The sequence below is a fragment of the Octopus sinensis genome, linkage group LG6 (assembly GCF_006345805.1).
Source record: "Octopus sinensis linkage group LG6, ASM634580v1, whole genome shotgun sequence".
In the NCBI taxonomy this organism is placed as follows: Eukaryota; Metazoa; Mollusca; class Cephalopoda; order Octopoda; family Octopodidae; genus Octopus; species Octopus sinensis.
Window position 1 is genome coordinate 52,054,913 of NC_043002.1, and position 26,481 is coordinate 52,081,393.

Below are 26,481 nucleotides of genomic sequence, written 5' to 3' on the forward strand. Positions count from 1 at the left end.
ACAAGTAAAAGATAAAAGATATTAAATAATGAAAAGCATAAAAAAATAATGACAAAACATAACAATATAACAAAGAAAATAAAATATGGAAATGTTTGTTTATTGTAGCAGAAGAAATACAAGGTTTTAAAGCCTGACGGACAGACTAAAAAATCTGCTTCTAAAAGTACAACCTTGGTATATTCTGATTTCCAAAGTAATAAGTTTAAATATCTAGTGATTGGCCAGGGTTAATCTAAAATTCTGTTAGGTAGAGGTGCAGTGTCAGTGTTTGGAGGTTCAGGAATTTTCTCTGGTAACTTGTGTGGTGGCAGTTGAAACCTCGGACGCTGTGTGTCATGCAGGCGAATTTTAGAGAAGTAACCAACATAAGGGCGTTCAATTCCTAGTTTCTCTTTGACGCATTCATCAAACACGTTCTGTGTCTTGCGACAGCTGGAGAAGATCAAAGAACATTTTGGTAAATTAAACAAGGATATCTCATTTCATGACAATTTTAAAACTGGAAAATAGTATATGCCAACTAAGTATACTATGTTGTTCTATCTATCTAAAATTCATATGTATATATATATATATGTGTGTGTGTGTGTGTGCGTGTGTATTTTAATAATACTGAAACTCTAGAGATGTTTGTTTGTACCTGAAATATCTCAGAAATAGTATATTTCATCTTAATTTTTTTTGCACATTTATTTTCATACTTACCTTCAGCAGAGCAGTACAAATTTTTGTGACATTTGGACCCCTATTCATTAATGAAAATGAGTAATTACAATTTTTGTTTGTTATTTCTTGATGGAAAAAAAACATGGCCTTCATGATGTCAACAGACATACAGAATATACACACATGCAGAATATCATGGTGTGTCAATGAACACAAACACACGTCTTCTATCAGTGACATATACACATACATAGTCTTTGTGCTCTCTAAGAAAAAGAAAATGTTGACTTTTGATGTACAGAATATTTTAATCATTTAGAAATATTAACTGAATGTGATTTCAAAAATGTAAGTTATTTGAACAGTAACTCTTTCTATTTTAGCTTTCTTTAAACAGACAATATTTTAATGTTTTTTTAAAATTATTTTCAAGTCGTTAATTTCCATAAAAATTTTTTATTTATTTACTTTTGTTTTAAAGTGAAAGATGTTTGTACATGTATATGAAATGGACGTGTGTGTGTGCAAAAGAGAGAGAGAGAGTGATAGGAAAAAGAAATAGAATGAGTGATAAGAAAAGAGAGAGTCAGTGAAGGAGTGTGTTATGTATATGTACATATATCAATACATATGCATACATCTTTTTGATATGTACTTGTGTATGTGTGTATGTGTGAGAGAGAGAGTGAACATGTGTATTCTCATGTATGTGTAAGTGACTCTCTCTTTCTCACACGTCCATTTCATATACACATTCTTACATCTTTCACTATCTCCTTTCTTCCACTTTAAAACAAAAGTAAATAGATAAAAACTTTTTACAGAAGTTAACAAACAAAACCAACTGATCCAGATGACAGTTCTGAGAGTCAAAGCAAAAGATTGCCCCTAAGGGAATACCATTACAAAAATTTTTCTGAGTGCATTTAACATATCTCAGCACTAAAGACTTGGCTGCTATTTCTATAACAGCTACTTGCAATAAAGGACTCAAAACACCTGTTACGAGGGTTTTAAAAGTCCAAATACATGTTAAATAAATACTGTAAATATGGTGTCCCTACTTTGCGGAAACCAATCTACCATGATAAATGAGGAATCACTGTGTTTCGGCTGGATATGGCCAGTTTAAATACTAAAGTGTTAAATAATCCTGCCTGCTAAAGGCACAAGGCCTGAAATATTGGGGGAGTGGAATACTCAATTACATAGACCCCAGTGCTCAACTGGTACTTATTTCATCGACCCCAAAAGGATGAAAAGCAAAGTTGACCTCAGTAGAATTTGAATTCAGAATGTAAAGACAGACAAAATGTCACAAAGCATTTTGCCAGGCAAGCTAATGATTCTGCCAGCCTTAATCTTCCATTAAATAATAACACAATTTCTAATACAGAAGTATAATGGCTGCAAGTTTAATATACAGAACTACTGAACAGGGGCTGAAATGATACTACAGATATTGCACTGTTCTCTGAATAAGGCACATAACTCAATCTGTGGGGCTGATAAAACAAGTTTCTTTCTTACTTCAAATATGACAGGTTAGTACTAGAAAGATGCTTCCAGATGCATAATCAAGCTTTGTTCAACCAGTGTAAAAATTAGATGATACCAATTTAAAATCACTTCATATAATATGTGGTTGGAACACTTCAAGATTCAAGAATTTTTTTACTAGTTTTAATTATATTCATTCTGTACCAGAACAGGTGGTGCAGAAAAATAAAACAGAAAAACAGGAGGTAGTGGGTAAAAAAACGAAATACATACTTCTGAAAGTTCATGTCATTTCCTGAATGATCAACACACTGCCAGTAATCATAAAACTGATCAGGGCAATGAGTTTTCACTTTACTAAAGAACTCAAAACCACAACGTGTAACTTCTTTGCCTTCATTTAAACAACGCCTAGGGTCATTTGTCTCATCTCTACACAGCATGAATTCCTGGAAAAAAAAATGCAAATAATATGGTTGACTATTTATAGCAAGAATCACAAACAAGAGAATGATTGCCAAAAGATACTCCTAATTTAGAGTTGCTCAGACTAAATAGATCCAAGAGGCCTGATCTAATACACCAACAAATCAAAGATACTTCGATAATGAACACTCTGTCTTTTTATTTTCTTAACAGCCATAGTACTTAGGGCTATATTATCCAGTGTGTTCTAAGATAGTAAGGGATTATTTGAGAGAGATTTGGTTGCTATTTTATAGCAGTTTAAGTGACTGCAACGAAATTCCCACTCTTTGCTCATGTAAACAAATTGTTGATCATGTATTTACCAATTTAACTCTCCTCTATTTTATCTCCTTACTTAAAATATACTTTAATCCACAGAACTGTTAGTCAGTTTTACCTCTTCTATTGCCTGCACATATATCTGTATGCATGAATGTATGTAGACCAGTGACAACTTTTTTCTGCTGTTCTCAATTCCAGGCCGTTCTCTCCCAGTCCCTGTTGGTTTTGAATTATCAATGATACTTTTGTAACTTTGCGCTTTTTTTAGGGAGGAGCGTTGGGCCTAAACAAGCAAATTTTTACCTTTGAGAAGTGATCCGTATTAGCCTACTCTCTATCCTTTAACTTGTCTAGCGTTTGAGGCCCTATCAACAGCCTGCACTCCCTGGCATAATTCCCTTGTTGACACACAAACAAACCACCACACCGTAGTAGGTGTGTCTGTTCTTAGGACCTGAATCCACGTTTTAAATCGAAACAACCAACACACAGTTATAGCGTTGAATTTCTCATTCTGATATTGTCTGTCGTAAAGAAGCAACTGATATGGTTGGCAACAAAAAAGGCATCCTTCCGTAAACCACTATTTCAGAAGACTCGTACAAACCCATACCGGCGTGAAAAAAGGGAACAAATAATGATGAGTGCGTTGAGATAAAAAGGACAATAATTATAGTCTGTTCACTCCCTAACTTAGATATGTTAAATAACATTCTTAGTGCAAAATCCCAGCAGTTAATGATATATTGCAATTATGCGATTTCTATTACAATTTTAACCAGAAAAATACTCGAAGATACAGGAGCAACTGATGGGGCCGCTATATAGTCGCTCATCTACTCGTTCAGGACTGGCCTGGGGCTGAGCAAAACAACAATAGAGTTAAAATACAAGCATAATACTATCATTAGGGCGATACTTGTTATGGATATTTCCCCTTCATTCTGAAAACGTAATAATGCAAGGACTCAGAACTATGATATACTTTATTCTGAATGGATGATGGATAAAAGGAGATCTCAGTATGCACTGAGCTAAATACATGAAAAACGAACAAGGTGAACCGACTAAAAATATTTAAGTCACCCTTTGATAACCTTGCACACAGTAAAGGTATAAGTACTTACTTTGCACTGGTAGTCACAGTATTTACCATAATACAATGAACCAGCTCGTAGTACGGATGAAGTGAGTTGCAATTCTGGTACATCTAGCTCTTCGTGACTGGGAAGCCAGTCTTCTTCTCGAAACGGCATGTTTGTCCTTGGTCGGGAAAAACTCAACCAAAACACACTCACTATAGCTGGCCGCTTACGAAAGTGAGTTAAGGCCGCTTAGTATGCTATCATGCAGCTCTCTCCAAAGTACTTGTTATATGTATATATAAAATATATATATTACATTATTTTGAAACTATCTATGTAAGAAACAAATTTTATTATTATTAAAATGTCAGAAAGAATTATATTATAACGAACTCACATACAGACATACGATTACATATAAACAAAGTGAAAAAGAGGGAGAGAAAAGAGTAATAGAGTAATCTATTACTAAAACGACGTCAATTAAAGGAAGACAAGATATCAATTAAAATAATGGGAAATGTACGAAAATGACTTGGCTATCGATTAGATGAAATGAAACAATAACCGGAAATTAATTCTTTTAAAATGATTATCTTGACTGTTATATCTTGTAATACGGTTATACCATGTAATATAGACTGTTACATCTTGTAATATATAACTCTTGTTGAGACAGATATACATATTTCTTCATAATTTTTTTTCCTGAGAACAAAATAAAAATATATGCATTATATGCAGATCTTTCTCCCTACCTGTGCTTCCCCGTCTGTCTGTCTACCTGTCTCTCTCACCTCTCTCCTCTGGCTTTACCTGGACAGTGAGCAGGTGTGGTCTCCGTTCGTCAAGCTGTTATTTCCACAGTTCACATCGTTTACCAAACTAAACCCATGGATCAAGTGTAGACCGAGGTTGGGCGTGTGGCATGTAGAGTGCCATCAGGCACTCGTGCTTCTCTTCCAGTCGGGCAACGCCGGTGGCGGGGGTACTACCTCGTTCTTCTATAGAGGGTTAGTAGAGTTTAAGTGTGACGACGTCCTGGGAGAAACCCTAGGCTTCGACGAAAATCAACTAGCCAGCTTGTTCCAAAGAACATTCGGTCCGGGGCCTATGGATAATTACCAAAAGTCCCTGGCCTGGCAATGTTTCAGAGGAGCTTTACCGGTTCGAGATAAGCTCTTTAGACATGGGTGTGCACCTTCACCGGTTTGTGCAAGATGAGGGAGGGACAGTGAAACTGTCCTGCACGCGATTGTGCAATGCCCCAAGGTGACTGAACTCTGGGCTTATGTGGAACACCTGCTGACGCATTCGAGAAGAGTACAACTGTCGAGCGAATCTGTAATTAAGATCGTTCCGCCGACCTCCCTGAATAGGGAGGAGCGAGCCTGTTTTCTCTCGGTAGTTGCTGTGGCGAAAGAGGTAGTATGGAAGACGAGAGTGAAAGGAATTGCAACAAGCATGTTTATCTCCAGTCTCGAGCTAATCGACTTTTTCGTTTTCCACATGAAACGGAAAATAAGGCTGGAGAAAAAATGCCTGTCGCAAAGTGTGTTTCGTAAAAGATGGAAGTATATAGCAAGTATGTTGCGAGTGAAAGAACCTGTTTAAACGAGAATGTAAAAAAGGAGAAAGCAAAGTCTTCAGTGTGAGTATGTGGTTTGTGGGGTCAACTGCGTCCTCCGCTTCATTTTTTGTTAATCACTCATTCTCATTTAATTGTATATATTTTAATTGTTTGTTTATTCATACGTTTCGTCTCATTCGATACCCTGACCCCAACGTTTGTTTTGTCTGTCTCCGTATTGTCCCCTCTTTTTCTCAACCTCATGGTGAATAAAGAAATTCTCTCCTGCCCTATCTCTGCATATATATATATATAATATATATATATATATATATATAATATATATATATATATATATATATATCGTTTGTAGAAAACATAAATCCGAAAGAAAAAGCACGCTCTAAGATGTAGAGCAGTGTACATTAAAGTATTAAAGTGGGGAAGGCTGGTCTCTGGGATTACCTTAGGTTTCTTGTCCATAAAGGGTTTAGCTTTATGGCGTATCATCAGATCCCAAAGCCTTTTGGCCCATGACCTCTTCAAAAACTTTACTCCGGGTCAACTAGTTTGGTGATCTGACGATATGCCATAAAACTAACCCTTTATGGACGGGAAACCTAAGGTAATCCCATTAACCAGCCTTCCTCATTTTTGATATATGAGTGTGTGGAGTCGCAATGGCCCAGTGGTTAGAGCAGCGGAGTCGCGGGCGTAGGATCGCGGTTTCGATTTCCAGACTGGGTATTGTGAGTGTTTATTGAGCGAAAACATCTAAAGTTCCGCGAGGCTCTAGCAGGGGGTGCTGGCGATCCCTGCTGTACTCTTTCGCCGCAACTTTCATCTTCCTTCTGTTGGCCTGCTCGCTTAGCTAGCGGGGTGGCGTCATTTGAAGGCTAAAACAATGCGAAGCGCATTGTGACCAGCGATGTGTAGCAACATCTGATAGCCTGGTCGGTCACGTGATATATGAGTGTAGGACAAAAGCCCCACGGTTATATTTTTCGGGGTTTTTTTTCACCTTTTACTTGGCCATACTGGGACACTGCCTTGAAGAATTTTTAGTCGAACGTATCGACGCCAGAATTTTTTTTTTAATTATTTTTACTTGTTGCAGCAGTTATCACACTTCGGCCATGCTGGAGCACCACCTTGAAGAATTTTTAGTCGAATGTATCAACGCCAGAATTTATTTTGTTTTTACTTGTTGCAGTCATTACACAGCGGTCATGCTGGGGCACACCTTGAAGAATTTTTAGTCGTAGAAAAATCAGCATTTTAAAATTTGAATTTAATGTCTTTTGTTTTCTTTTTTCACCACTTACTTAATGAGAATGAACTGACCTTTTGAACTTTCTCTGGACGTTGAAAGTCTAACAGAATTTTGGCTCCTATACGATTGTACCGTCATCGTGTGATTCTAGCAACTCAGTGGTTTAGCTGTGTCATTATCGCCTCACCATCCATTGGTCTTGATTCGCAGCTGGCCGGTTCAAGCGTATGTTACTAATGTCTATGGACGCTGCCGGCAAGTGCCTAAAATGCGCTTAATATATAGCTGATGTCCTTATCAGAAAAAGCGTACCAAAGATGAAATTGTCTAATGAGATCCTGTTTTACCAGATATCTTAGTAGTCGGTTCCTTAATTGAGTGAATCGCGTTCGTGTTATTTAGTTGTTTTTGCATCAAATACAGCAACCTGGATGCTAATTCTCAGCGTTTTGGGGTTACCAAACCTTCTACTCCAAACTGAAACTCAACTTAATCTTCAAGCTAATTCGTCCTATGTCTGTTGATGATATTGATAACTTACATATCGCTAACCCAGTCCCTTCTCACTCTCTTCTTCGAGTGGAAGCAAGGTCCGGTTGAACATCCTAACTCTATAAACTCATGACAAGTTAGGACCTCTACTTCCAATTTCCACCACAACAAAACTAATCTACCGCGCAGCAGGAAAATCAAATTAACTAAAATATTGTATTAATATATAAAATTTTAGCATACTGTAATATTAGATATTTTATGAAGTATAAAGCTGCAGGCATGGCTGTATGGTTAAGAAGCTCGCTTTGCAATGATGTAGTTTCGGGTTTAGTTCAATCGTACAACACCTTGGGCAAATGTCTTCTACAGTAGCCCCTAGCCGATCAAAGCATTGTGTATGAATTTGGTAGACGGAAACTGTAGAAGCCTGTCGAATATGTGTGTGAATGTGAGTGTGTGTGTTTGTCTTCTTTCTATTGCTTGACTGCTGGTGTTAGTTTGTTTACGTCCCTGCAAATTAGCAGCTTGGCAAATAAGACCTATAAAATAAATACCGAACTTTAAAAAATTAAGCATTGGGGTCTATTTGTGAGACTAAATCAGGCATGGGCAACATCCTTCGAGAAGCAGTCTGCATGGAACATGACCCATTAACCATCGAGTCGCACCCCTGAAAAAAAAGCTAAGGTAATTTATCGTTAGGTGTGCCATTCAGAAAATCCTGAGGGTTGCATATTGCTCATGACTGAACTAAACTCTTCAAGACGGTACACTTGTACGACTGTAGTCCAATGACTAAAACAAGTAAAATATAAGATAAAAAGATTCATGTTTTATGCTTAACTAAGAACCTAACAATATGCAGAATATATTTTACTGGACTCAGTGTCTTTGGTAAAACATTGAGAATGAGACCATGCAGTGCATAGTTCTTTATTTTAGGTGGCCTAATCCCACCAAGAACTACTATGAAGAATTGTCTATTTATATTTGTTATATTATTGTCTATTTATAATTGTTATATCATGTTTACAGTATTTTCTATAATTTTGCTATTGTGTACCGTGTTCATCAATGCATATATCACAATATTAACCCTCCTAACCATCGGTTAACACGGACAATCGGCTCAAACAAACCCTCTCCCGTTTAATACGGATTAACAAAGTTCCACTGTTTATTCAGCACATTTATTTATAGAATAGACCCATTTTATTTCCTTTTTGATAAGCCACACCTCTTTAGTACACAAAAAGTTTGTCTTTTTTTAAAACCCGATTCTTGATTATATTTCATTACGTAGCATATATTTCATTGTCAGTTGTGGGTTAATATATTTGGTAACGATAATATTGAAATAGTTTAATTAATTGAAAAGCAAATATATTTAAAAAATAAACTGAAAAAGCTTTCAGATTAAACAATATCAAACAACCATTCAGCTCTAGCAAAAGTTATTCGTGCTTTTCCGTAAGATAACCGTGCAACACGTCGTCGGGACCGGTTAGTTTTTTTGCCTTTCCTGATAATCGATTAAATTTTTATAATTAGAATTAATATATTTTTTTTTTACTATTTTCAGCAGAGCAGTATTTTTTTTTACATTATTTATATTAAAATTAATACAGAAATTCTTATAAGATGTTTTTTCTTTTTAATGATAGTTGCTAGTAAATAATAATAATCAGCAGCAGTCAGTTCAGTTAAAGAAGCCGTCCCTAAATGTTGTAGATGGCGCCTCTTGTTCAGTAACAAACTGCTACAGAAGACATGATTTAAAATTATTAGAAAACGGTAAAAAATGATATCCTCTTACAACTAATTTATTTTTATATAATTGTAAAGCTATTAGGAGTACTTCAGCGTGCTTCTTTTATAGTTCATGTACACATCTTTTTGTATTTGTGAATTTAATTTGAACCCCCTGTCTTACTTGCTATTAAATCAAAAGCTTTTTTTTTTCTTCCCCTCTGCGATGTCTTCCGTCCACAATTTTATCTTGTCTATCACATGTTTACTTGTAATATTTTCGGAGTAACTCAAGCATGTACTCAAACATACACACATACTTATTCGGGGTTTTCTGGTGGCTTTGTAAACCTGGTATATTGTAACCTGGAAAAAATATTTTCGTTTCCAATCGGGCATTTTTATTTTGTTTATCCTAGCTGTTTTTTTTTTTCATTTTAATTACGAGGTAATCAAATCAACTCTTTTTCTATTATTAAATTTTGGTAAATTTTAACTTCTTTGTTATCTTTGCATTATATTATTTCTCCTTCCTTCTTCTAAGGAATAAAAACCTTTAACACTGTTCATCATTTATTAGGTCAGTCACTGATATAAATTTCTGGTTTATCCTTGTATGTCTCCATGAATTTATGCGCAAAATTCTCATAATTTTTTTAAAAATGTAACCTTTATACAACATAAACGTGTTTTTGTTGAAATAATTTTCTAATAGTTATCTAGCCAGTGATTTTTTTTTCAATTATCGAAAGCTGTGCACAGATAAATAACGGTTTTATCTGGCTGAACCTTGTTTAGCTCCAGGTCAACCCTGCTCAAGCTGAACTGTAATCAAAATCTTTCAAGTTTCAATCGCCTTTTTCTTTTTAAGTCAATGTGCATCTTGGGTTGAATTATCCAATGTCTTTTTTTTTTCTTTACAATTTTGAGGGAGGTTTTACTATTATTTCTAGCAGTTCGAGCGTATTAAACGTTCTCGTTTCAATCCTTGCCTCAGTACTCAGGTTAGTAGCCAGAAGGTCCAAGAAAGCCTTTAAGTTTGCGAACTGCCCGAGGGTAGTATTTTTTTTTCTCTATTTTAGTCTTCAATTAACAACGAAATTCTCTATATTTCTTTTCCCTCGAAAATTAAAATGTTTGTTTACATTTTGCCCCTTCTCATTTCCTTAACTTTTTTCTCTCTCCCACACCGCTCGGGACTTCGAGACAGAGCTGTTCAGCAAACTTTTCTTTTTCGAGATTTCTCTCTGAAATAATATCAAATGTATATAAATAGTTTGAATGTTTATTCCCATTTTTTTTTCCATTTTGTTTCTGTGTGTTTCATATTTACCAAACTCAGCATAAAACTGATTTAAAAAGTTTTATATTGGGAAATAAATTGCTAGATTCTCTTTCACTGGCAAGCACTATGGTGTACACAAATGTTTGTTTTGTAAATTTGGACTTTGATCACTACTAAACATCATTACGAACAGAAGGATAGAAGAAAACCAAGTAATTTATTTCACATTTTCTCTCTTTTCGCGCCATATAGAAAACAAAATCCAAGTACAGAAATGTCACCACTTACGATTGCAACATAAATCTAAAGATAATGTTTCTTTTTAGGTACTCTTATAAGAAGAAAGCAAATATTGACCATCGAATGCTACTAGTAACATTACTGCGTATAGAGATGAAGCCTATTCTTGTGGTATTTGAACTCCAATCCGTTTAGTATGAAAACTCGTTCATATTGAACAGTGGTTCTCAATTGGGTTCCCACATGACCTCTGAGGGTCCATATAAGAATTTGGGTGGGGTCTACGCAACAAAATAGTAAATTTGGGATCCACAATAGTATTTTAAGGGCTACTGAAAAAATTTTGCTTTAAATTTAAGTATTGCAAGATACAAGTTTCTTTCTCTACCATTTTACATACATAGTTCAGCCCACAAATTAATTTGTGAAAAACAAAATAGGAATCTTGAAAAGAAGTATCTGTAAAACTAGTTTTTAAACATGGAATGGCTATGGGGTTCACCAGAATAAAATAGTAATCGAAAGGGTCCATAGATAAAAAATGATGGAATTTAGTTTTGTTTTTTACTGTCTTCACTAATTCAACCATTCTAAAGCAGAATATATAATGAAGCATTTTCTATGTTAGTGATGTGTTATAGAAGCTGTGTGAAGACCATACGCACTGCATTTTCCTCTGAAAACACAAAAAGTTCATAGCTAATATTTTGAATTAAGAAGTGTGGCTAAAAGAGCAAGGAATGTAACTTCTTACTGTTCAATATAATTTTTTTTATAGCAGGTGATATAATGCATACACACACACACAAAATGGGTGAGTAGCAGAATGTAGATGAATAGAATATTTGATGCAAAGATACAAATTGAGTTTGGAAGAGAAGGTATTCTTTAGTTATCTGAATATTTTTCAGCTTTGTGTTTAGACAGAGAGCTTTACATTTTGTTTATTTTGATCTGTACAAAAAAATGACTACACTCTGCCAATTTTGATTGCAAAGACTCTAAAATCAATTGTCAGGGTTAGCTGCCATCTTTGTCATATTGATATTGAGTAGATTTCTGGTGGGAGAGGCTGTTGGTGCATGGGTAACTAATGTTTCCAGGTGAATGATATTTGCAGGTAGAGATGTCCAAAGAAATTCTCCAAAAAAAGATATTTGATTATTTGAATCTTTTCAATGTAGATGTTGAAGTCACATAACATCAAAGAGAGTGAATGTTTTGGAATATGGATCATGTGGAGTAAATATTTTCTTCAGCCCTGGGTTGACAATGTTTTGTATGTGAATTTTGTGGAAGGAAACTTTGGAAACCTGTGTATATGTATATATATATATATAGTGTGCATGTGTGTTGACAAATAGTATTGGATTTTGTTTATGTAACTTAGCAGTCCAGCAAAAGAAATGACAGAATAAATATCACACTTAAAAGATATACTGGGGTTCTGTTCAAGACAGTATTTCAGTGTTGCTGCAAGGAAAAGAATATAGCAATTGACCCTTTTCCAAATATGAAACCTTGAACCTGAAACTGAAGATTAAAAGTCAAGTTCAGGTTGCACTGCAATGCTAACAACCAAAGTCATGGAAAGAACATTGGAAGAGAATTAAAGAGAAAACTGTTTTCAGTTAGACTTTAATTAAAAAGTAGATTAATTGGTTTGGTAACGAAAATGAAATTTCTGATAGTGTGCATGCTGACATCATATGAAGACTCAGAATGGTATAACGCATAGTATTAAAGTAATTTTTGTTTGTTCTGAGAATTCACCAACATGGTTGAGGGCCTATAATTTAGAATATGCAATAGAAGCAGTGATTTTTTTTTTTTTCTCAATAGATGGAACTGTATCTTGGAATATATGAGACCAGAACTTGAGCTGGTTGTTATAGCAAAGAGATTTGGGAATTCTAGAAAAATCCTCATGTACCCTGTTGAATATATTGGTAGGGAATCTTTGCAAGCATTGAAATTTGTTTTCATGTTTAGGCAGAAATGTTGATGTTGTATAAATCTGTCAGAATCACTGCATTAAAGACATTCACAAACACTGCTTTACTTTATATGGAATTTTAAGAAGCAGTATGGTGGAAATTTAAAGAAACTAGATTTAGTTATGATGCTGTGATTGGGTTCAGAGTTTTTAAGCTAAACAGTGCAGCATCAGCATCCTCATCATTTAACATCTGTTTTCCATGCTGGCTTGAGTTGGGTGGCTGGATAGGAACTAGCGAGGCCAAGGACTGCACCAGGTTCTATTGTCTGGTTTCTACTGCAGGAGACCCTTCCTAACACCAGACACTTTACAGAGTGTTCTGGGTGTTTTTTAATGTGGCACCAGTACCAGTGCATAAAAAGCATTGGTGCAAGTACCATATAAACAAAATCACAAGTGATGGTACCATGTAAAAAGCATCCAGTACACTCTGCAAAGTGGTTGGCATTAGGAAGGGCATTCAGCCATAGAAGCCATGCCAAAACTGACTATAGAACCTGGTGCAGACCTTGACCATGCCAAAAATTAGATTATAAATAAAAATATTTTTCTAAGCATCATTAGGCCCTGAAATGGAATATTAATTGATTATATGAACTCTGTGAAGTGTTGGGTAAGCTTTTACTGGCAGAGCTGTAAGACACTATATTCCAAGCCTTTATAATACATGTATGGGAGAGTGAAAATATGAGGTGATATAATCAAAAGCTGAGAGATTGCTATCAGAATAACTTAAAACATTAATGGTTTGAAAGAATTTAGTGATCTACAAATGGAAATTTTGGGAGAGTGATATAAGGTCATTACTAGAGAATATTTTTCTAGGAACTTAATGTGGATTAGATGGTTGTATGCATTGCAAGCATTTAAAATTTTCAAACTTTTCTACAAAAACTGATTTTTTTCTTACTTGGACCACATCCATGCTGAAGTGTTTAGTTGAACAATTAAGTTTAGTACTGTGATTTGCTTTGGATCTTAACAACAGTGGTGAAACGGTGACCTTTGAGCTGCATTTTCATTTTGGGGAAGAGATGGAAGCCTGCAGGCGAATAGAGTGAGTGTGGAAGCAATACCATGTTGTTTTTGGTGAGAAACTCAGTGATAGGGTTCATTGTTGTCATGAAGAATCCAATTCTTCCTGCTCCACAGATCTGGTAGCTTTCACCGAATGTCCTCCCTCAAACATTTTAAAACCTCGCAATAAAACTCTCGACTGTACAATACCAGTTTTCAAGGGGTGATACTCATGGTAGGTCTTCCAGATCACTCATTGTCTTTTGAAGTGCCTATGCCACTTGAGACATCATGTACATCCTATTACCTTGTCACTAGGCTTGCCAAAGTATGCTCAATGTCTATGTAGTAGACTTCCTAAGTTTAAAGCAAAATTTCACGTTGGCTCTTTGTTCCAACTTTCTTTACATGACAAAATTGCAGACTACAGCATACATGTGATCACAAAAACACAAATTTCACAAGTTGTGAAGTAAACACAGCAATGTCACTTGGCACACTACCTCATAAAGGTCACTGCTAGTTCTCACTGCGCATGCAATCTTGTGCTGCCATCTGTTGGCATGCTATAGAAATAGTTGGGGAACTTGTTGATGCCACCTCAGTTGAATATTAAGCAGTTAAATAACATCCACCTCTGTGCTTTTTTAAAAAATTTTAATGTTCTGTATGAAGTATTATTATGAAGGTGGCAAGTTGGCAGACTCATGAGAACGCTGGGCAAAATGCTTAGTGGCATTTCATCTATCTTCACGTTCTGAGTTCAAATTCTGTTGAAATTGACTTTGCCTTTTGTCCTGGGATTTATAAAATATGTACTAGTTGAGCGCTTAGGTTGATGTAATTGACGTACTCCTTCCCCCAAAATTGCTGGCCTTGTGCCAAAATTTGAAACCAATATTTTGTATGCTTTTTTTTTTATAGATCACTGTTTATTTTGACTTTCTTGACTTTATTTCCCATAGATATAATTCAGTCCACAGTAGAATAAAAAGTATGGTAGTCTAGTTTCTAGAATGCATATTCTATTTTTGTATTTGCTTTGTTATTTTAACCTTGCAAATTTTGACCTACTTTCATTCATAGTTTTCTCATGACGTATACGTAAAATGTCACTGTTCTTTGTTAGAGAGGTGGGAATTCACTTTCAAGCATTGGACAGCTATATCTTTAATGCATTGATATGTTGCTGTAATTGACTTCTGTGATATTTACATCTTTGTTGTTTGGGAAAAATTAAATAAACTGAACATTGTATATTTACATAAGCACAAATAATGATGCTTAGACTATTACACACAGACATGTATGCATGGAAACAAATCCTTGTTTGTAAATGCACAAACTAATAATTTAGTGCCCTAATCTAACCATTAACCTTTAGCATTCATATTTCTCTGTCAAATGTGTCATCATCATCGTTTAATGTTCATTTTCCATGCTGGCATTGGTAAGCCGGAGAGCTGCACTAACTTCCAGACTGATTTTGGCATACTTTCTATCCCAACACCAACCACTCCATGAGTGTAATGGGTGCTTTTTACGTGCCACGGGCATGGGTGCCATTTACATAACACTGGCAATAGCCATAACTACGATTTCCTGGGTGCCATTTACATGGCCACGACTACGGTTCACTTGTCTTCACGTATTTTCTCAAGCCCAGCATATTGCCAAAGATCTTAGTCACTTGCTTATTTATTCACATTGTTTTGAAATTAATCATATACTATCTTGTAGGTTTGAGGTTTCAGTGATGTGTTTGCTTTTAGAATGACATTGCAAGGTAATTGTCAAAGGCTTGATCTGGTCAGTTTCAACACAAAAATCGGTAGACTATTTGGGCCTGATATGGCTGGTTTCAATGCAGAGTTAACAGATAATGAATATGGAAGTAATTTGAACCAGAAATATATTTGATTACCTCTTCAACATAGCTTCTAATATTTTTGTTGCAGATATGAATCAGTATTCTGCTTACAGTTTAATTTCCATGCTCAATGGCAATGAAGCCAACAATAATCGGAATAACACCATCAGTTCGGCATATTCATATTCTACTGGCCAACCTCCTGGCTTGAATTTTAACAGGAACAGACCTCCGTTTGAAAATCAACATGGCTTTGGTCAACAAAAAATTCCATTTGATAATAAAGATCGGTAAGCTAGTTTTCACTTTTAAAACAAACATATATCTTATTTATTAACAGTAAAAATTCTATATTGTTGTCTGATTGTGATGTTATCTGAAATCTCATAGAAACAGAGTTGTTCAGTGACAAGTGTGGAATGAAGATGCAGTTTATTTTTTGACATGATCATAAGTCTCATTTATCTTTTCCTCTGAAAATAGTGGATGATTATGAAATAGGAGAACTGGAAATGCTACATTAACTAAAAGAGGAAGAGAGACATTCGTGTAGATCATCAAATCAGCTTTTTACCTGATGTAGCAGTTTGAGTTTTCATGAGCTTCTTTAAACCATGTTGGACAGTTTTGGGAAAATTGCTTTTTGATACTTTCCTTTTGCACAAAATTTAAGATAGCTTTTGAAATTTACATAAGATTAGAAAATGGAAAAGGAAAAGATTAACTTGGTTGAAAATATAAATCAATAAAGAATGAATGGACTTGAATGAGTAAATAGTTACTTTTTTCTGTTGGATGAACAAGAATCAATTGTGAATAAGATTTAGTTTTCTCTATTCAGCAAATGAGCTGATAATTATGAACATGTCTACACTTTTTTTTTTTTTGTTTTTTACTTCAGAAATTATAATGGACATGGTTGGGGTGTGAAGACTGATCCAGAACAAAATGTGGAAGAAATCAATGTAGACCATTCTTTCACAGTACTGGACCATTATAACTCAGATCTCAACCTGCTTATAGATCTTGATGGGTAAAGTTTTTTTTCTTTTTTAAATGCTTTTCTTGATGTGCTTGTTTCAAATGTTAAATAATAATTTAATGTACTTCCAAGAATAGTAGTAAGGGTAATATTGTTTAATAAATTAACATGTACCAGGAATTCAAAACAGAGTGCCTCTGGGAGTTCCCCTATGCTGATGACCTTGCTCTAATACCTGAGTCACTACCTGAACTAGAGAAGTTTCGGGTGTAGAAGCCAGGTCTAGAATCGAAGGATCTTAGAGTTAACTTAGCCAAAGTCTTAGTAAGTAAGAAGGTGGACAAATCACAAATCCCTTCTGGTAGATGGCCCTGCTTGATCCGTAGAAAAGACATAGGTAGAAACTCCATAAGATGTACCCTGTGTAAGCTATGGACACTTGATAGGTGCAGCAATATCTAATGAAGGTTAACTGGGAATATAGTTTTTGTGTGTGAAAGATGCACAGGTGCCATAAACACCAAAAATGTACAGAAAACAAATTCCATTACATGCCAGGGGAAAAACTAGAAGTAGTTGATAGCTTTTGTTAACTAGGTGACCAAGTCAGTAGCAGGGGTGGATGTTCTGAGAGCGTAGCTGCTAGAATAAGAATAGGCTAGGCAAATTTCAGAGAGTTCCTACCTCTGCTGGTAACAAAGGACCTCGCTCAGAGTGAAAGGTAGACTGTATGATGCCTGTGTGCAAACAGCCATGCTACATGGCAGTGAAACATGGGCTGTGATTGCCGAAGACATATGTAGACATGAAAGAAATGAAACTAGTATGCTCCGCTGGATGTATCATGTCAATATGCATACACAACAGTGTAAGCATCCTGAGACTTAAGTTGGACATAAGAAGCATCAGATATGGTGTGCAAGAGAAACTACTGTGCTAGTATGGTCATGTGTTGCATATGGATGAGGATAACTGTGTGAAATGTCACACCCTAACCGTGGAACGAACCTGTGGAAGAAGTTGACCCAGGAAGACATGGGATGAGGTGGTGAAGCACGATCTTCAAATGTTGGGCCTCACTTAGGCAATGACAAGTGACTGAGACCTTTGGAGATATGCCATGCTTGAGAAGACCTGGCAAGCCAAGTGAGATTGTAGTCATAGCCAATGCCAGTGTTGCATAACTGGTCCATTTAAAAGCACCCTTCAATTGTTGGCTGATACGCAGTGCTTGTGAAGACCTGTTGAAGCGCGTGAAATTGTAGTCATGGCCGATGCCAATGCTGCCTGACTGGCACCCATGCCAGTGGCACACAAAAGACACCATTCAAGCGTGGCTGATGTCAGTGCTGCCTGACTGGCACCTGTGCCGGTGGCACATAAAAAGCAACATTCGAGTGTGGGTGATGCCAGTGCTGGTGGCATATAAAAAGCACCCACTACACTCTTGGAGTAGTTGGTGTTAGGAAGGGCATCCAGCTGTAGAAACCATGCCAAATCAGATTGGAGCCTGGTGCATCCTCTCAGCTTGCCAGTTCTCAGTCAAACCGTCCAACTGATGCCAGCATGGAAATCAGATGTTAAACGACAATGGTGATGATGATGTAACTTTCTTCCACTTCATTATATATAGACTATAGACAGACTTCTCATCCTTTGTAATTGTCTTTTTCACATAAGATAGAAGCTTTATAATGTGACAGTTATTTAGTTAAATTCATATGATAATGGTGTAGTTAACCTAGTTATATGTGGACATTCAAGTCATTATGGTAAGTTGCATATAAGCTGTCGGATCTTTTCAATTCTGAAGCCAGGACCACAGATCTTTCTACTTAACTAAATATTCTGAAACTTCGTATGCTGATAGAGTCTAGCAAAACAAGACACAGGTTGGAACTAGTTTATTTGAGAAAAATCTATTTTATGACTTTAATCGTAGATTAAAACTGCGAATTTTAACCAATCAGATTGTTTGTTTTCATGTGTAAAACTTGACTGCATTCTATTAGTGTGACGTAGAAAGCGCTTTTGTGACGTACTAACGTTCGGAAAACTGTAAACAAACACAGAACGTAACGGCAGACGAAATACGGCTACGCATTTCGCCGGCGTGCTAACGTTTCTGCCAGCTCTTTGCTTTTTTAATATTAAATTTCTTGCCTTTTGCACAAATAAATACAATAAATGAAATGAAACGCATTAGCTTAGAAACGAAATCTTGTTAGAAGCCTCGTCACTGAGATGCCACTTCTTAATAGCAAACGAAAGCAAGTACTAACAGAATGGAAACATTTTCAATTTAATACATGTGGCTTATTAACTAGTTTTAAATATTGTTATTAGAAGGTGGCTGACTATAGGATCCTGGAAACATGAGTACGTTAAATAATTAGAAGGAGATTTCACGGAGACATGCGGCTTGTTTACATTTAAGATGTTTAATACGTCACCAAATTGGTGGTCGAGACGGAGTAAATAAAATAAAGCCAAATGACGGAATATCATTGGTTAAAATTCTAATTATTAAACAACGTTAAACTTAGATGTTACAATTCCGTTTTCATTCTGGTTTACAATTAAGTTTACTTTTGACACATTCTACCAGTATACGAAGTTTCAAATTGTTTGGTTCAGTAGGAAAAATTTGAAAAAACTGGCTTCAGAATTGAAAAGATCCAAGCTGTCTTATATATTGTATTTACTGGTATATAAAACATATATTTTCTTTTTTTTCAAATGTATCCAAAAATTGCTGTGTCTAAAATAACCATAGTATGGATAAGAGACTGAGCACCATAAACTAGGGATCTAGATGAGCAAAATAATACTACTAATAATAAAATATTGAAAAAAAAAAGCCAAATTATCATGGACTCTCAGTACAAATTTATGAAAAATTACTTGCAGTGTGTTGGCACTTATATGGGAAAGTCACATCATCATTTTATGCCTTTGTCTCAGATTATTTAGTGACTTTATCTTTAAGAAACCTTTATTAATTATCTAAATTAAATATTCTTTTAGAAAAATGAAAGCAATTTTAACTGTTCACTCACCTGTTAGCTATTTGCAATTAGTGGATGATCATGGTTACACAGACATCACAGCTAGAAATACTATTTTAACATCCTGTATGACAATAGAGATAACTATAGAGTTGATCTGAAATAAGATGAAGTTAAAATATAGTAGTTATATATCTTAGTTTATGATAAATTTATGGTTTTATACTTTATTCCTATTATTTACATGCATATTTCCCCCTAGAAAGCCTCACTTTAAAATCTTTGATCAAACACTAAATTTGCTTTTTCCACAAATAGGGTTGCATCTTATGTAAGAGTTCCAGTAAATATGGTAATTTAGTAATGTTTATTACTGTGTGAATTGTCTACAAATAATGTATATTTTTGTGTGAATTATCTAGAGACAATGTACATTATTTGTATGTTTTTACAATATAGTTTTTATTTTGTTATCTTGCAGCTATGGTGGAACTGCATTAACTAATCCTGAAGGTTTCTGTTTCTGTTGGGCTGGAGCTCGTGCAACTTATGGTGTTACTCGTGGAAAGGTTCAAATCTTTATATTTTCATTAGCTCCTTATGAATAATATAGTTTTCAGAATGCTATGAACTGGCAAGAGTCCATTACTGAACTCTTAATACAAAAGAGATAATCCTTTATTCATAATATTTGGTGCAATTACAAGTTTGAATTTGAAACTAGGGAATAAAGAAAAAGCTGTAGAGAATAGTAGTAGTATGGGAGAATGCCCTGTGACAGTGTGTCCTTGCATTCATCATTTGTTGGTGATTCCCTACTGGAAGATGACATCTTTGCACCACATAGGCGATTACCTCTACCCAACCCATGGTTCTTGTTTTACCAGGTCGGAGTGCAAATTCTACCATGACCTCTTTTAGTTGCCTCTTATGACACGCAGAAAACGTTGGGTCTATTCTTTGACATGCCAGTCCCCACACAGCACTAGAGCAATGTGAAATGATGTGTTTTGCTTAAGATCATAATGTGCCGCCTGCTCTGGGAATCAACCTGGCGATCATGAGTGCAGCATCCTAACTACTTGGCCATGCACCATCACATGCAGAAAGTGTACATTTTTTTTCTTTTGTTACTTATGAAGTATTTAAAATTTCTAGTCACTGGTAATTATATGTAACACTATTTCATTCCTTTTAGAAATCTTCAGCATGACATAAGCTGTAGTATATAAATTAAACATTTTATGAAGTGAGATTTTTCTAGCTTCGTAAAATGCTATAGATAGGAAATAGATTGGAAGCAATTCCTAGAATGTGTTTTTTTTTTCTAACCAATTCTATTCTACTATGATAGATAATGTTTCCTGTAATTAGTTATACTGTATAAAATAAATCAGTTATTGAGCAGTTATCTGCTAGACTAAATAGGCTATTTTAACCCTGTAACTGTATTGTTTTTTCTGTTTTTCCTTCAGTCAAATAGTACCTCCACTCCTCTTTATTTCTCAATGTCTCTGAATTTTTCTTTCTGTATCTATCATTCTCTTTATCATTTGCTCATTCTCTTTATCACTGTTAATTTATCATCTCTCTAATTCTGCCTCTCTGTTGTAGAGCTTTATTTTCTTTCATTTCTCCTCACATTCTATCTTTTCCTCTCTCTCACCGTTTTTTTCCAATTCAGCCTTATACTTTACAGCTTATCTTTTGTGTGTGCATAATCCTTGCAGGTTTTCTTTGAAGTTCACATAACTGAACACCTTCCTGTAAATTTTGGTGACAACCATAAAGAAACTGATCCCCATATAGTAAGAATTGGTTGGTCTATTGATAGCTGTTGCTTCCAGCTAGGTGAGTTGATACTCATTATATGTTGTGTATTAGGAGATTGGTTGTATGTGTGTTTCTCTCTCTCTGTGGCTGTCCTCAAGGCACTAAAATGTAACAGCTTGGGAGAAAAGACAGTGATTTTTAACCTGAGTGGTGGCATCACCTGGATTTTTTCGGTTTGAACAGCAGTTTTTTCTAGCGGTCTCATATGAAATTGTCACCCATAATTATGACCCTAGTATCGATCTATTGCATTTCAATCTGTTTTAGGGTTAGGGGTGAGGGGAAGGGTATCTTTTTTTTCTTCACAAATGTAAATAAACCCAATCTGTTGCGTAAACGAGGGACATATTCATACAGCACAGAATGTTTTTTACCTCAATGGAAATCATTGATTGGTTGAAATTGCAAAAATTGAAGAAAAAAAAACCAACAAATATCTTACAAACTATAGAATTTTCTCAATAAAGCTAAGAGAAAAAGATGTTTTATAAACATATTCTACCAGTATACAAAGTTTAAAATTTTTTAGTTACCTAGAAATTATGTTAAAAAATGCCGTTCAAACTGAAAAGATCCCATCACCTTAGAAGCATTGTGAGTACACAAGGGGGTGGGGTTCCATGGAGTTGGTGGGTGTTAGTGGAAGTGTATAATTTCTATTAGTAACTAGCTTAGAAGCTGTACTCCATGCAGACTTTTAAGCTAGTTTTTTTTGATTCACAAAGTTTTGGTATTACTTTGAATTCAGTTTAAATGAAAACTTCTATGTTCACAAATTTTTGGAGTTCTTTTAAAATTTGAATTTTCAACTGTTAGCATATAACAGATCCCTTCCTAACGTCAACCACTCCAAGTGTGTAATGGGTTCTTTTAAGTACCAGTTGTGTGACACTTTTCCTGCAAAGTGAACAAAAAAGAAAAAGAAATCCCTGCAGTTTTGGTAATTGTTTTCATGTTTCTCCCAATTTTCTTCATGTGTAGGAGAATCTATGGAATCCTATGGTTATGGAGGTACTGGCAAATTTTCTGTGAACTTGAATTTCTCCAACTATGGTGAACGTTTTGGTGTGGGTGATGTTATTGGATCACTGCTAGATTTGCAATCTCACCCACCGACAATTTCTTTCACCAAAAACGGCCGTTGGTTTGGAAATGCCAAAGTCTTGCACGGTTATCCTGTGGGTGTAAAATCTAAAGCTTTATTTCCTCATGTTCTTACAAAAAATTGCCGGTAAGTTTTAATTTTTATTTTTCTCTAGTTGCTTTTAGTTATTATTAACTTGTAATTAAATATTTTATATTGTTGTGTTATTGAACTGGTAGTTTGTAGTGAACTTAATGAATACACTTTACTATAATAACTTTTGTTTGTAATCTCAATTTATTATGCCCTAATCATCATCATCATATGTCCATTTTCCATGCTGGCATGAGTTAGATGGTTTAACAGGAGATGGTAAGACCTGGGGCTGTACTAGGCTCCATTGTCTGTTCTGGCATGGTTTCTACAGCTCGATGCCCTTCCTAATGCCAACCGCTCGACAGAGCTTTTATGTGGCACCAGCACTGTTGCTTTTATCATGGTAGCACCAGCACTAGTCTATTAACGTGGCACCAGCACCGGTGCTTTTAACGTGGTACCAGCATCAGTGCTTTTTAACATGGCACTAGCATCAGTGTCTTTTATGTGGCACCAGTATCAATTCTGTTTCTTGAGTATAGCAAGGCACAGATATCTCAGCCTTTACTCATCTCCTTTGTAAGACTCAGTGTTTCATCCTGACAGTAAAATCTTTTAATTTTTTGGTATTCTTCCTATAACTGGAAATGGGGTTTGGAAATAATTTATTTTTTTAACACTTTTTTATGAAGACATTGTGAGGTGTATCAACTACCTTAACCAAAAATCCAGTTCTCATGATGGCGGTGGCAACGGCAAGCTTGCAGAATCGTTAGCATGCTTTATGAAATGCTTACCGGTATTTCACCAGTCACTATGTTCTGAGTTTATTGTAAATTCCTGGCCCATGCTGGTGTCATGTAAAAAGTACCCAGTACACTCTGTGAAGTGGTTGGTATTAGGAAGGGCATCAAGCCATAGAAACTATGTCAAAACAGACAATTGGATCCCTGTGCAGCTCTATGGTTTGTCAAACTGCCCAACCCATGCCAGCATTGGAAAACCAGTGTTAAATGATGATTTCTTCATTCATTCTCATCATTTCTGTTCATGAACCCTACTCCATTTGAACTTGCTACTCTCTTATGCCATGCAAATCTAACACCTCACTTTAATAACTGTAATAATGTCACTCATCACTCTTAGTGTTGTGACCACTGTTAATGATCCAGACTGACTTAAGTATTATGTACAACATTTTATCCTTACATATTATGATGAAAGAGAATGAATTGTTAAAGGGTTAACTGACAGAATCTGTAAAATATTTGGCAAAACTGCCTTATGCTCTGAGTTCAAATGATCTATGATTGAACTTTGCATTTCATATTTCCAGAGGCAATAGAATATGTACCAATAATTCACTGGCTTCATTTTAACTGCCAGTTCTTTAAAATGTGTAGCCTTGTGTCTAAGCTAGAAATTGCTATTTTGCTATGAAAGATAGCACCATTACTGTCTGTCTATTTTTTTTTTTTTTTCCATTTTTAAGATTCAAGGTTAATTTTGGTCAGACTGATCCATGGTTTTCTCCGCCACCTGGTTTTGTCTACATAGACCATGTTCCTTTAGCAGACCGTGTACGGGGACTTACTGGACCTTGTAAAAAAGCTGATTGTGAGGTAAATATCTTTAGCCTACATTTATCTAGTTTTATGGAAGCAGTTGTGGTTATTGGTATTGTAATAGTCTACAGTTTCTTGCTAATTACTATGAACAGTATCAAGTTTTCACATAGCTTGTGAAAATTGCTTGCACATGAATAACACTATAGTTGTTTGTAAATTTTTAACCCTTTCATTACCATATTTCTATCAAAATAGTCTGCCTTCTTTTCAGTTAATTTAAAAAAAAATGAATTTAGTAAAATAATTTTGTAGTTATTAAGCTGGTGTTTGAAACATATTAATATGAACTTTTGAAAGATTTTAATTTTGATCTCTTTAAAACAGGAAGTTTGTTTCCTAGAACCAGGGGCAGTTTCAGGCAAGTTGGTATCAAAAAAGTTAAAAGATGATCTATATTTGACAACCTTCTTGCAAAGTTTTGTATAAAAAAATTGAAGGATAAAGAGTAGCTTTTGATTTTTACTATCCAAAAGGGTTTCTCAACCCAATTTTTACATGCTGTTATTTATAGTTTGATGTGTATTCTTAAAAATATTTCAAAGAGAACTATTTCATGTTCTCTCAAAAGTTGAGAAAATTCTTATGATGTCAACAATGTATAGTTTTCAATTTTCTTCATCTCTATATTCTCAGTTGAAATTTGGCTGGAATCCTGTGTTCTATCAGATTTTCGTTGATTCTTCAGAATCAGGAAAATCCTGTACTAAACAAAAGTCAGCTGCCTTCCATGCTATGCTGCCCTTAACAAAATCATAAAGCGTGGTCTAGATGCTGCAGCTTCTGCTCCCAGCTTGAGCCAGCTGGGTTATACTAAGGGGACAGTAAAAGGCTTGAGGGTATAACAATTTTCCCATTCCATGGTGATAGGCCCCTAATCTAGGATGCCACATTCTGTGACACCTCCAGTGGCAACTTGGTGTGTTCATCCACCAACCCAGACTTTGCTGCTCATCAAGCTGAGAAAAGCAAGTTGTATTTAATTTTTTTCATATATATATTTCCAGTTGAAATTTGGCTGGAATCCTGTGTCCTATTTTTGTTTTCTTCAGATTCAGGAAAACTCTGTCCTAAACAAAAATCAACTGCCTTCCATGTCATGTTGTCCTTAAAATCATAAAGCATGGCCTAGATACTGCAGGCTTCCCTTCCCAGCTCAAGCCAGTGGGGCTAGACTGAGGGGACAATAAAAGGCCTGATGGTATAACAATTTTCCCATTCCATAGTGGTAGGCCTCTCATCTAGGATGCCACATTCTGTGACACCTCCAGTGGCAACTTGGTGTGTTTAGCCTCCAGCCCAGGCTCTGCTGCTCGTCAGACTGTGAAAAGCAAACTGTCAAAGTATCAGTTGATCTCTAACAGGTTTATGGTTGAACCTGTCACAGCAGAGAACTTCAACATTCTCAGTACCCCGATCATATCTTTGTTCACTGCTGTTGAGGCAGAGATAACTATTCTCAAGTGCAAGCCCTGTTCCATTGCATCTCCCTTGCCATCCTCCAGGGCAACACCTTTCTCATTCTGTCTGCTGTGACCAAGAGGTGGTCTGAATTACAGGAAATCAAAAGAATGTGAGAACTTCGTAGCTTGCTTCATGAACAATAGACTTATACAACTCCTCACATGCATACTCCTTTTGTACATGTTTTGGACCTTATAGTTAATTGAAGAAATTAGTATTTGACAACCTGTTGTAAAATACAATTATGTAGTGTTAAAGTGTTTTATTTCTAGCTGTTCTTTTTGTTTTGTGTATCTTGTTATGTGTATTTTTGATCATTTATTTTAAATTTATTCTAGATGAATATGATTGTCGGTCTGCCTGGTGCTGGTAAGACCACATTAGGCATTCTGAAACAGAAGAACTTCCCAGATAAAAGATATAATATTATTGGAACAGACACGCTCATTGATAAAATGCGTGTGATGGGTCTTGCAAGAAAAAATAACTACCATGGTCGTTGGGAAGTTTTGATTCAGAAATCATCAAAATGTTTGAACAGGTTGTTTGAAATAGGTGAGAGTTTGTGCTTCTCTTTGGTTTAATTTACAATCATCATCATCATCATTTGAAGTAATTCTTTATGCTATACCTAAATGCTGGTTATTGCTCTCTTTTTTGCTAGTGTAATGTTTGTGGCATCTGAGACATCTTACCAGCATTAATTTGTGCTGTCATTCATTTTGTGGTTTGAAATGTACCAGTAATGTACCAGTAATTATCTTCCCCTTCACCACTGTTTCTTAACATCCACTTTTCCATGCTTGCATGGGTCAGATGTAACTTGTTGAGGCAAATTTTCTATGACTGGATACCTTTCTTATCACTGTTTCATGTAAGTCTGGAAA

The 26,481-nt window shown here is 35.6% G+C and overlaps 2 protein-coding genes across 2 annotated transcripts in view; one reads left to right on the forward strand and one right to left on the reverse strand.

Moving 5' to 3' along the window:
* Positions 1 to 79: 79 nt before the first annotated feature.
* On the reverse strand, positions 80 to 4,253 carry LOC115213443 (NADH dehydrogenase [ubiquinone] 1 alpha subcomplex subunit 8). Its single transcript, XM_029782418.2, has 3 exons — positions 4,047 to 4,253; positions 2,443 to 2,618; positions 80 to 435 (listed from the first exon to the last, which is right to left on the reverse strand). The coding sequence occupies exons 1-3, from the start codon at positions 4,173 to 4,175 to the stop codon at positions 231 to 233; spliced, it is 510 nt and encodes a 169-aa protein (XP_029638278.1). The 5' UTR covers positions 4,176 to 4,253; the 3' UTR covers positions 80 to 230.
* Positions 4,254 to 9,027: 4,774 nt separating this feature from the next.
* The window catches only part of LOC115213441, a 32,284-nt gene continuing 14,830 nt past the window's right edge, over positions 9,028 to 26,481 (forward strand). Inside the window, exons 1-8 of the mRNA XM_029782416.2 lie at positions 9,028 to 9,136; positions 15,591 to 15,792; positions 16,404 to 16,535; positions 19,974 to 20,061; positions 21,223 to 21,343; positions 22,307 to 22,556; positions 23,998 to 24,127; positions 25,933 to 26,149. Coding sequence (XP_029638276.1) covers positions 15,593 to 15,792; positions 16,404 to 16,535; positions 19,974 to 20,061; positions 21,223 to 21,343; positions 22,307 to 22,556; positions 23,998 to 24,127; positions 25,933 to 26,149 — 1,138 coding nt within the window. The 5' untranslated portion in view covers positions 9,028 to 9,136; positions 15,591 to 15,592. The remainder of the gene's footprint in view (positions 9,137 to 15,590; positions 15,793 to 16,403; positions 16,536 to 19,973; positions 20,062 to 21,222; positions 21,344 to 22,306; positions 22,557 to 23,997; positions 24,128 to 25,932; positions 26,150 to 26,481) is intronic.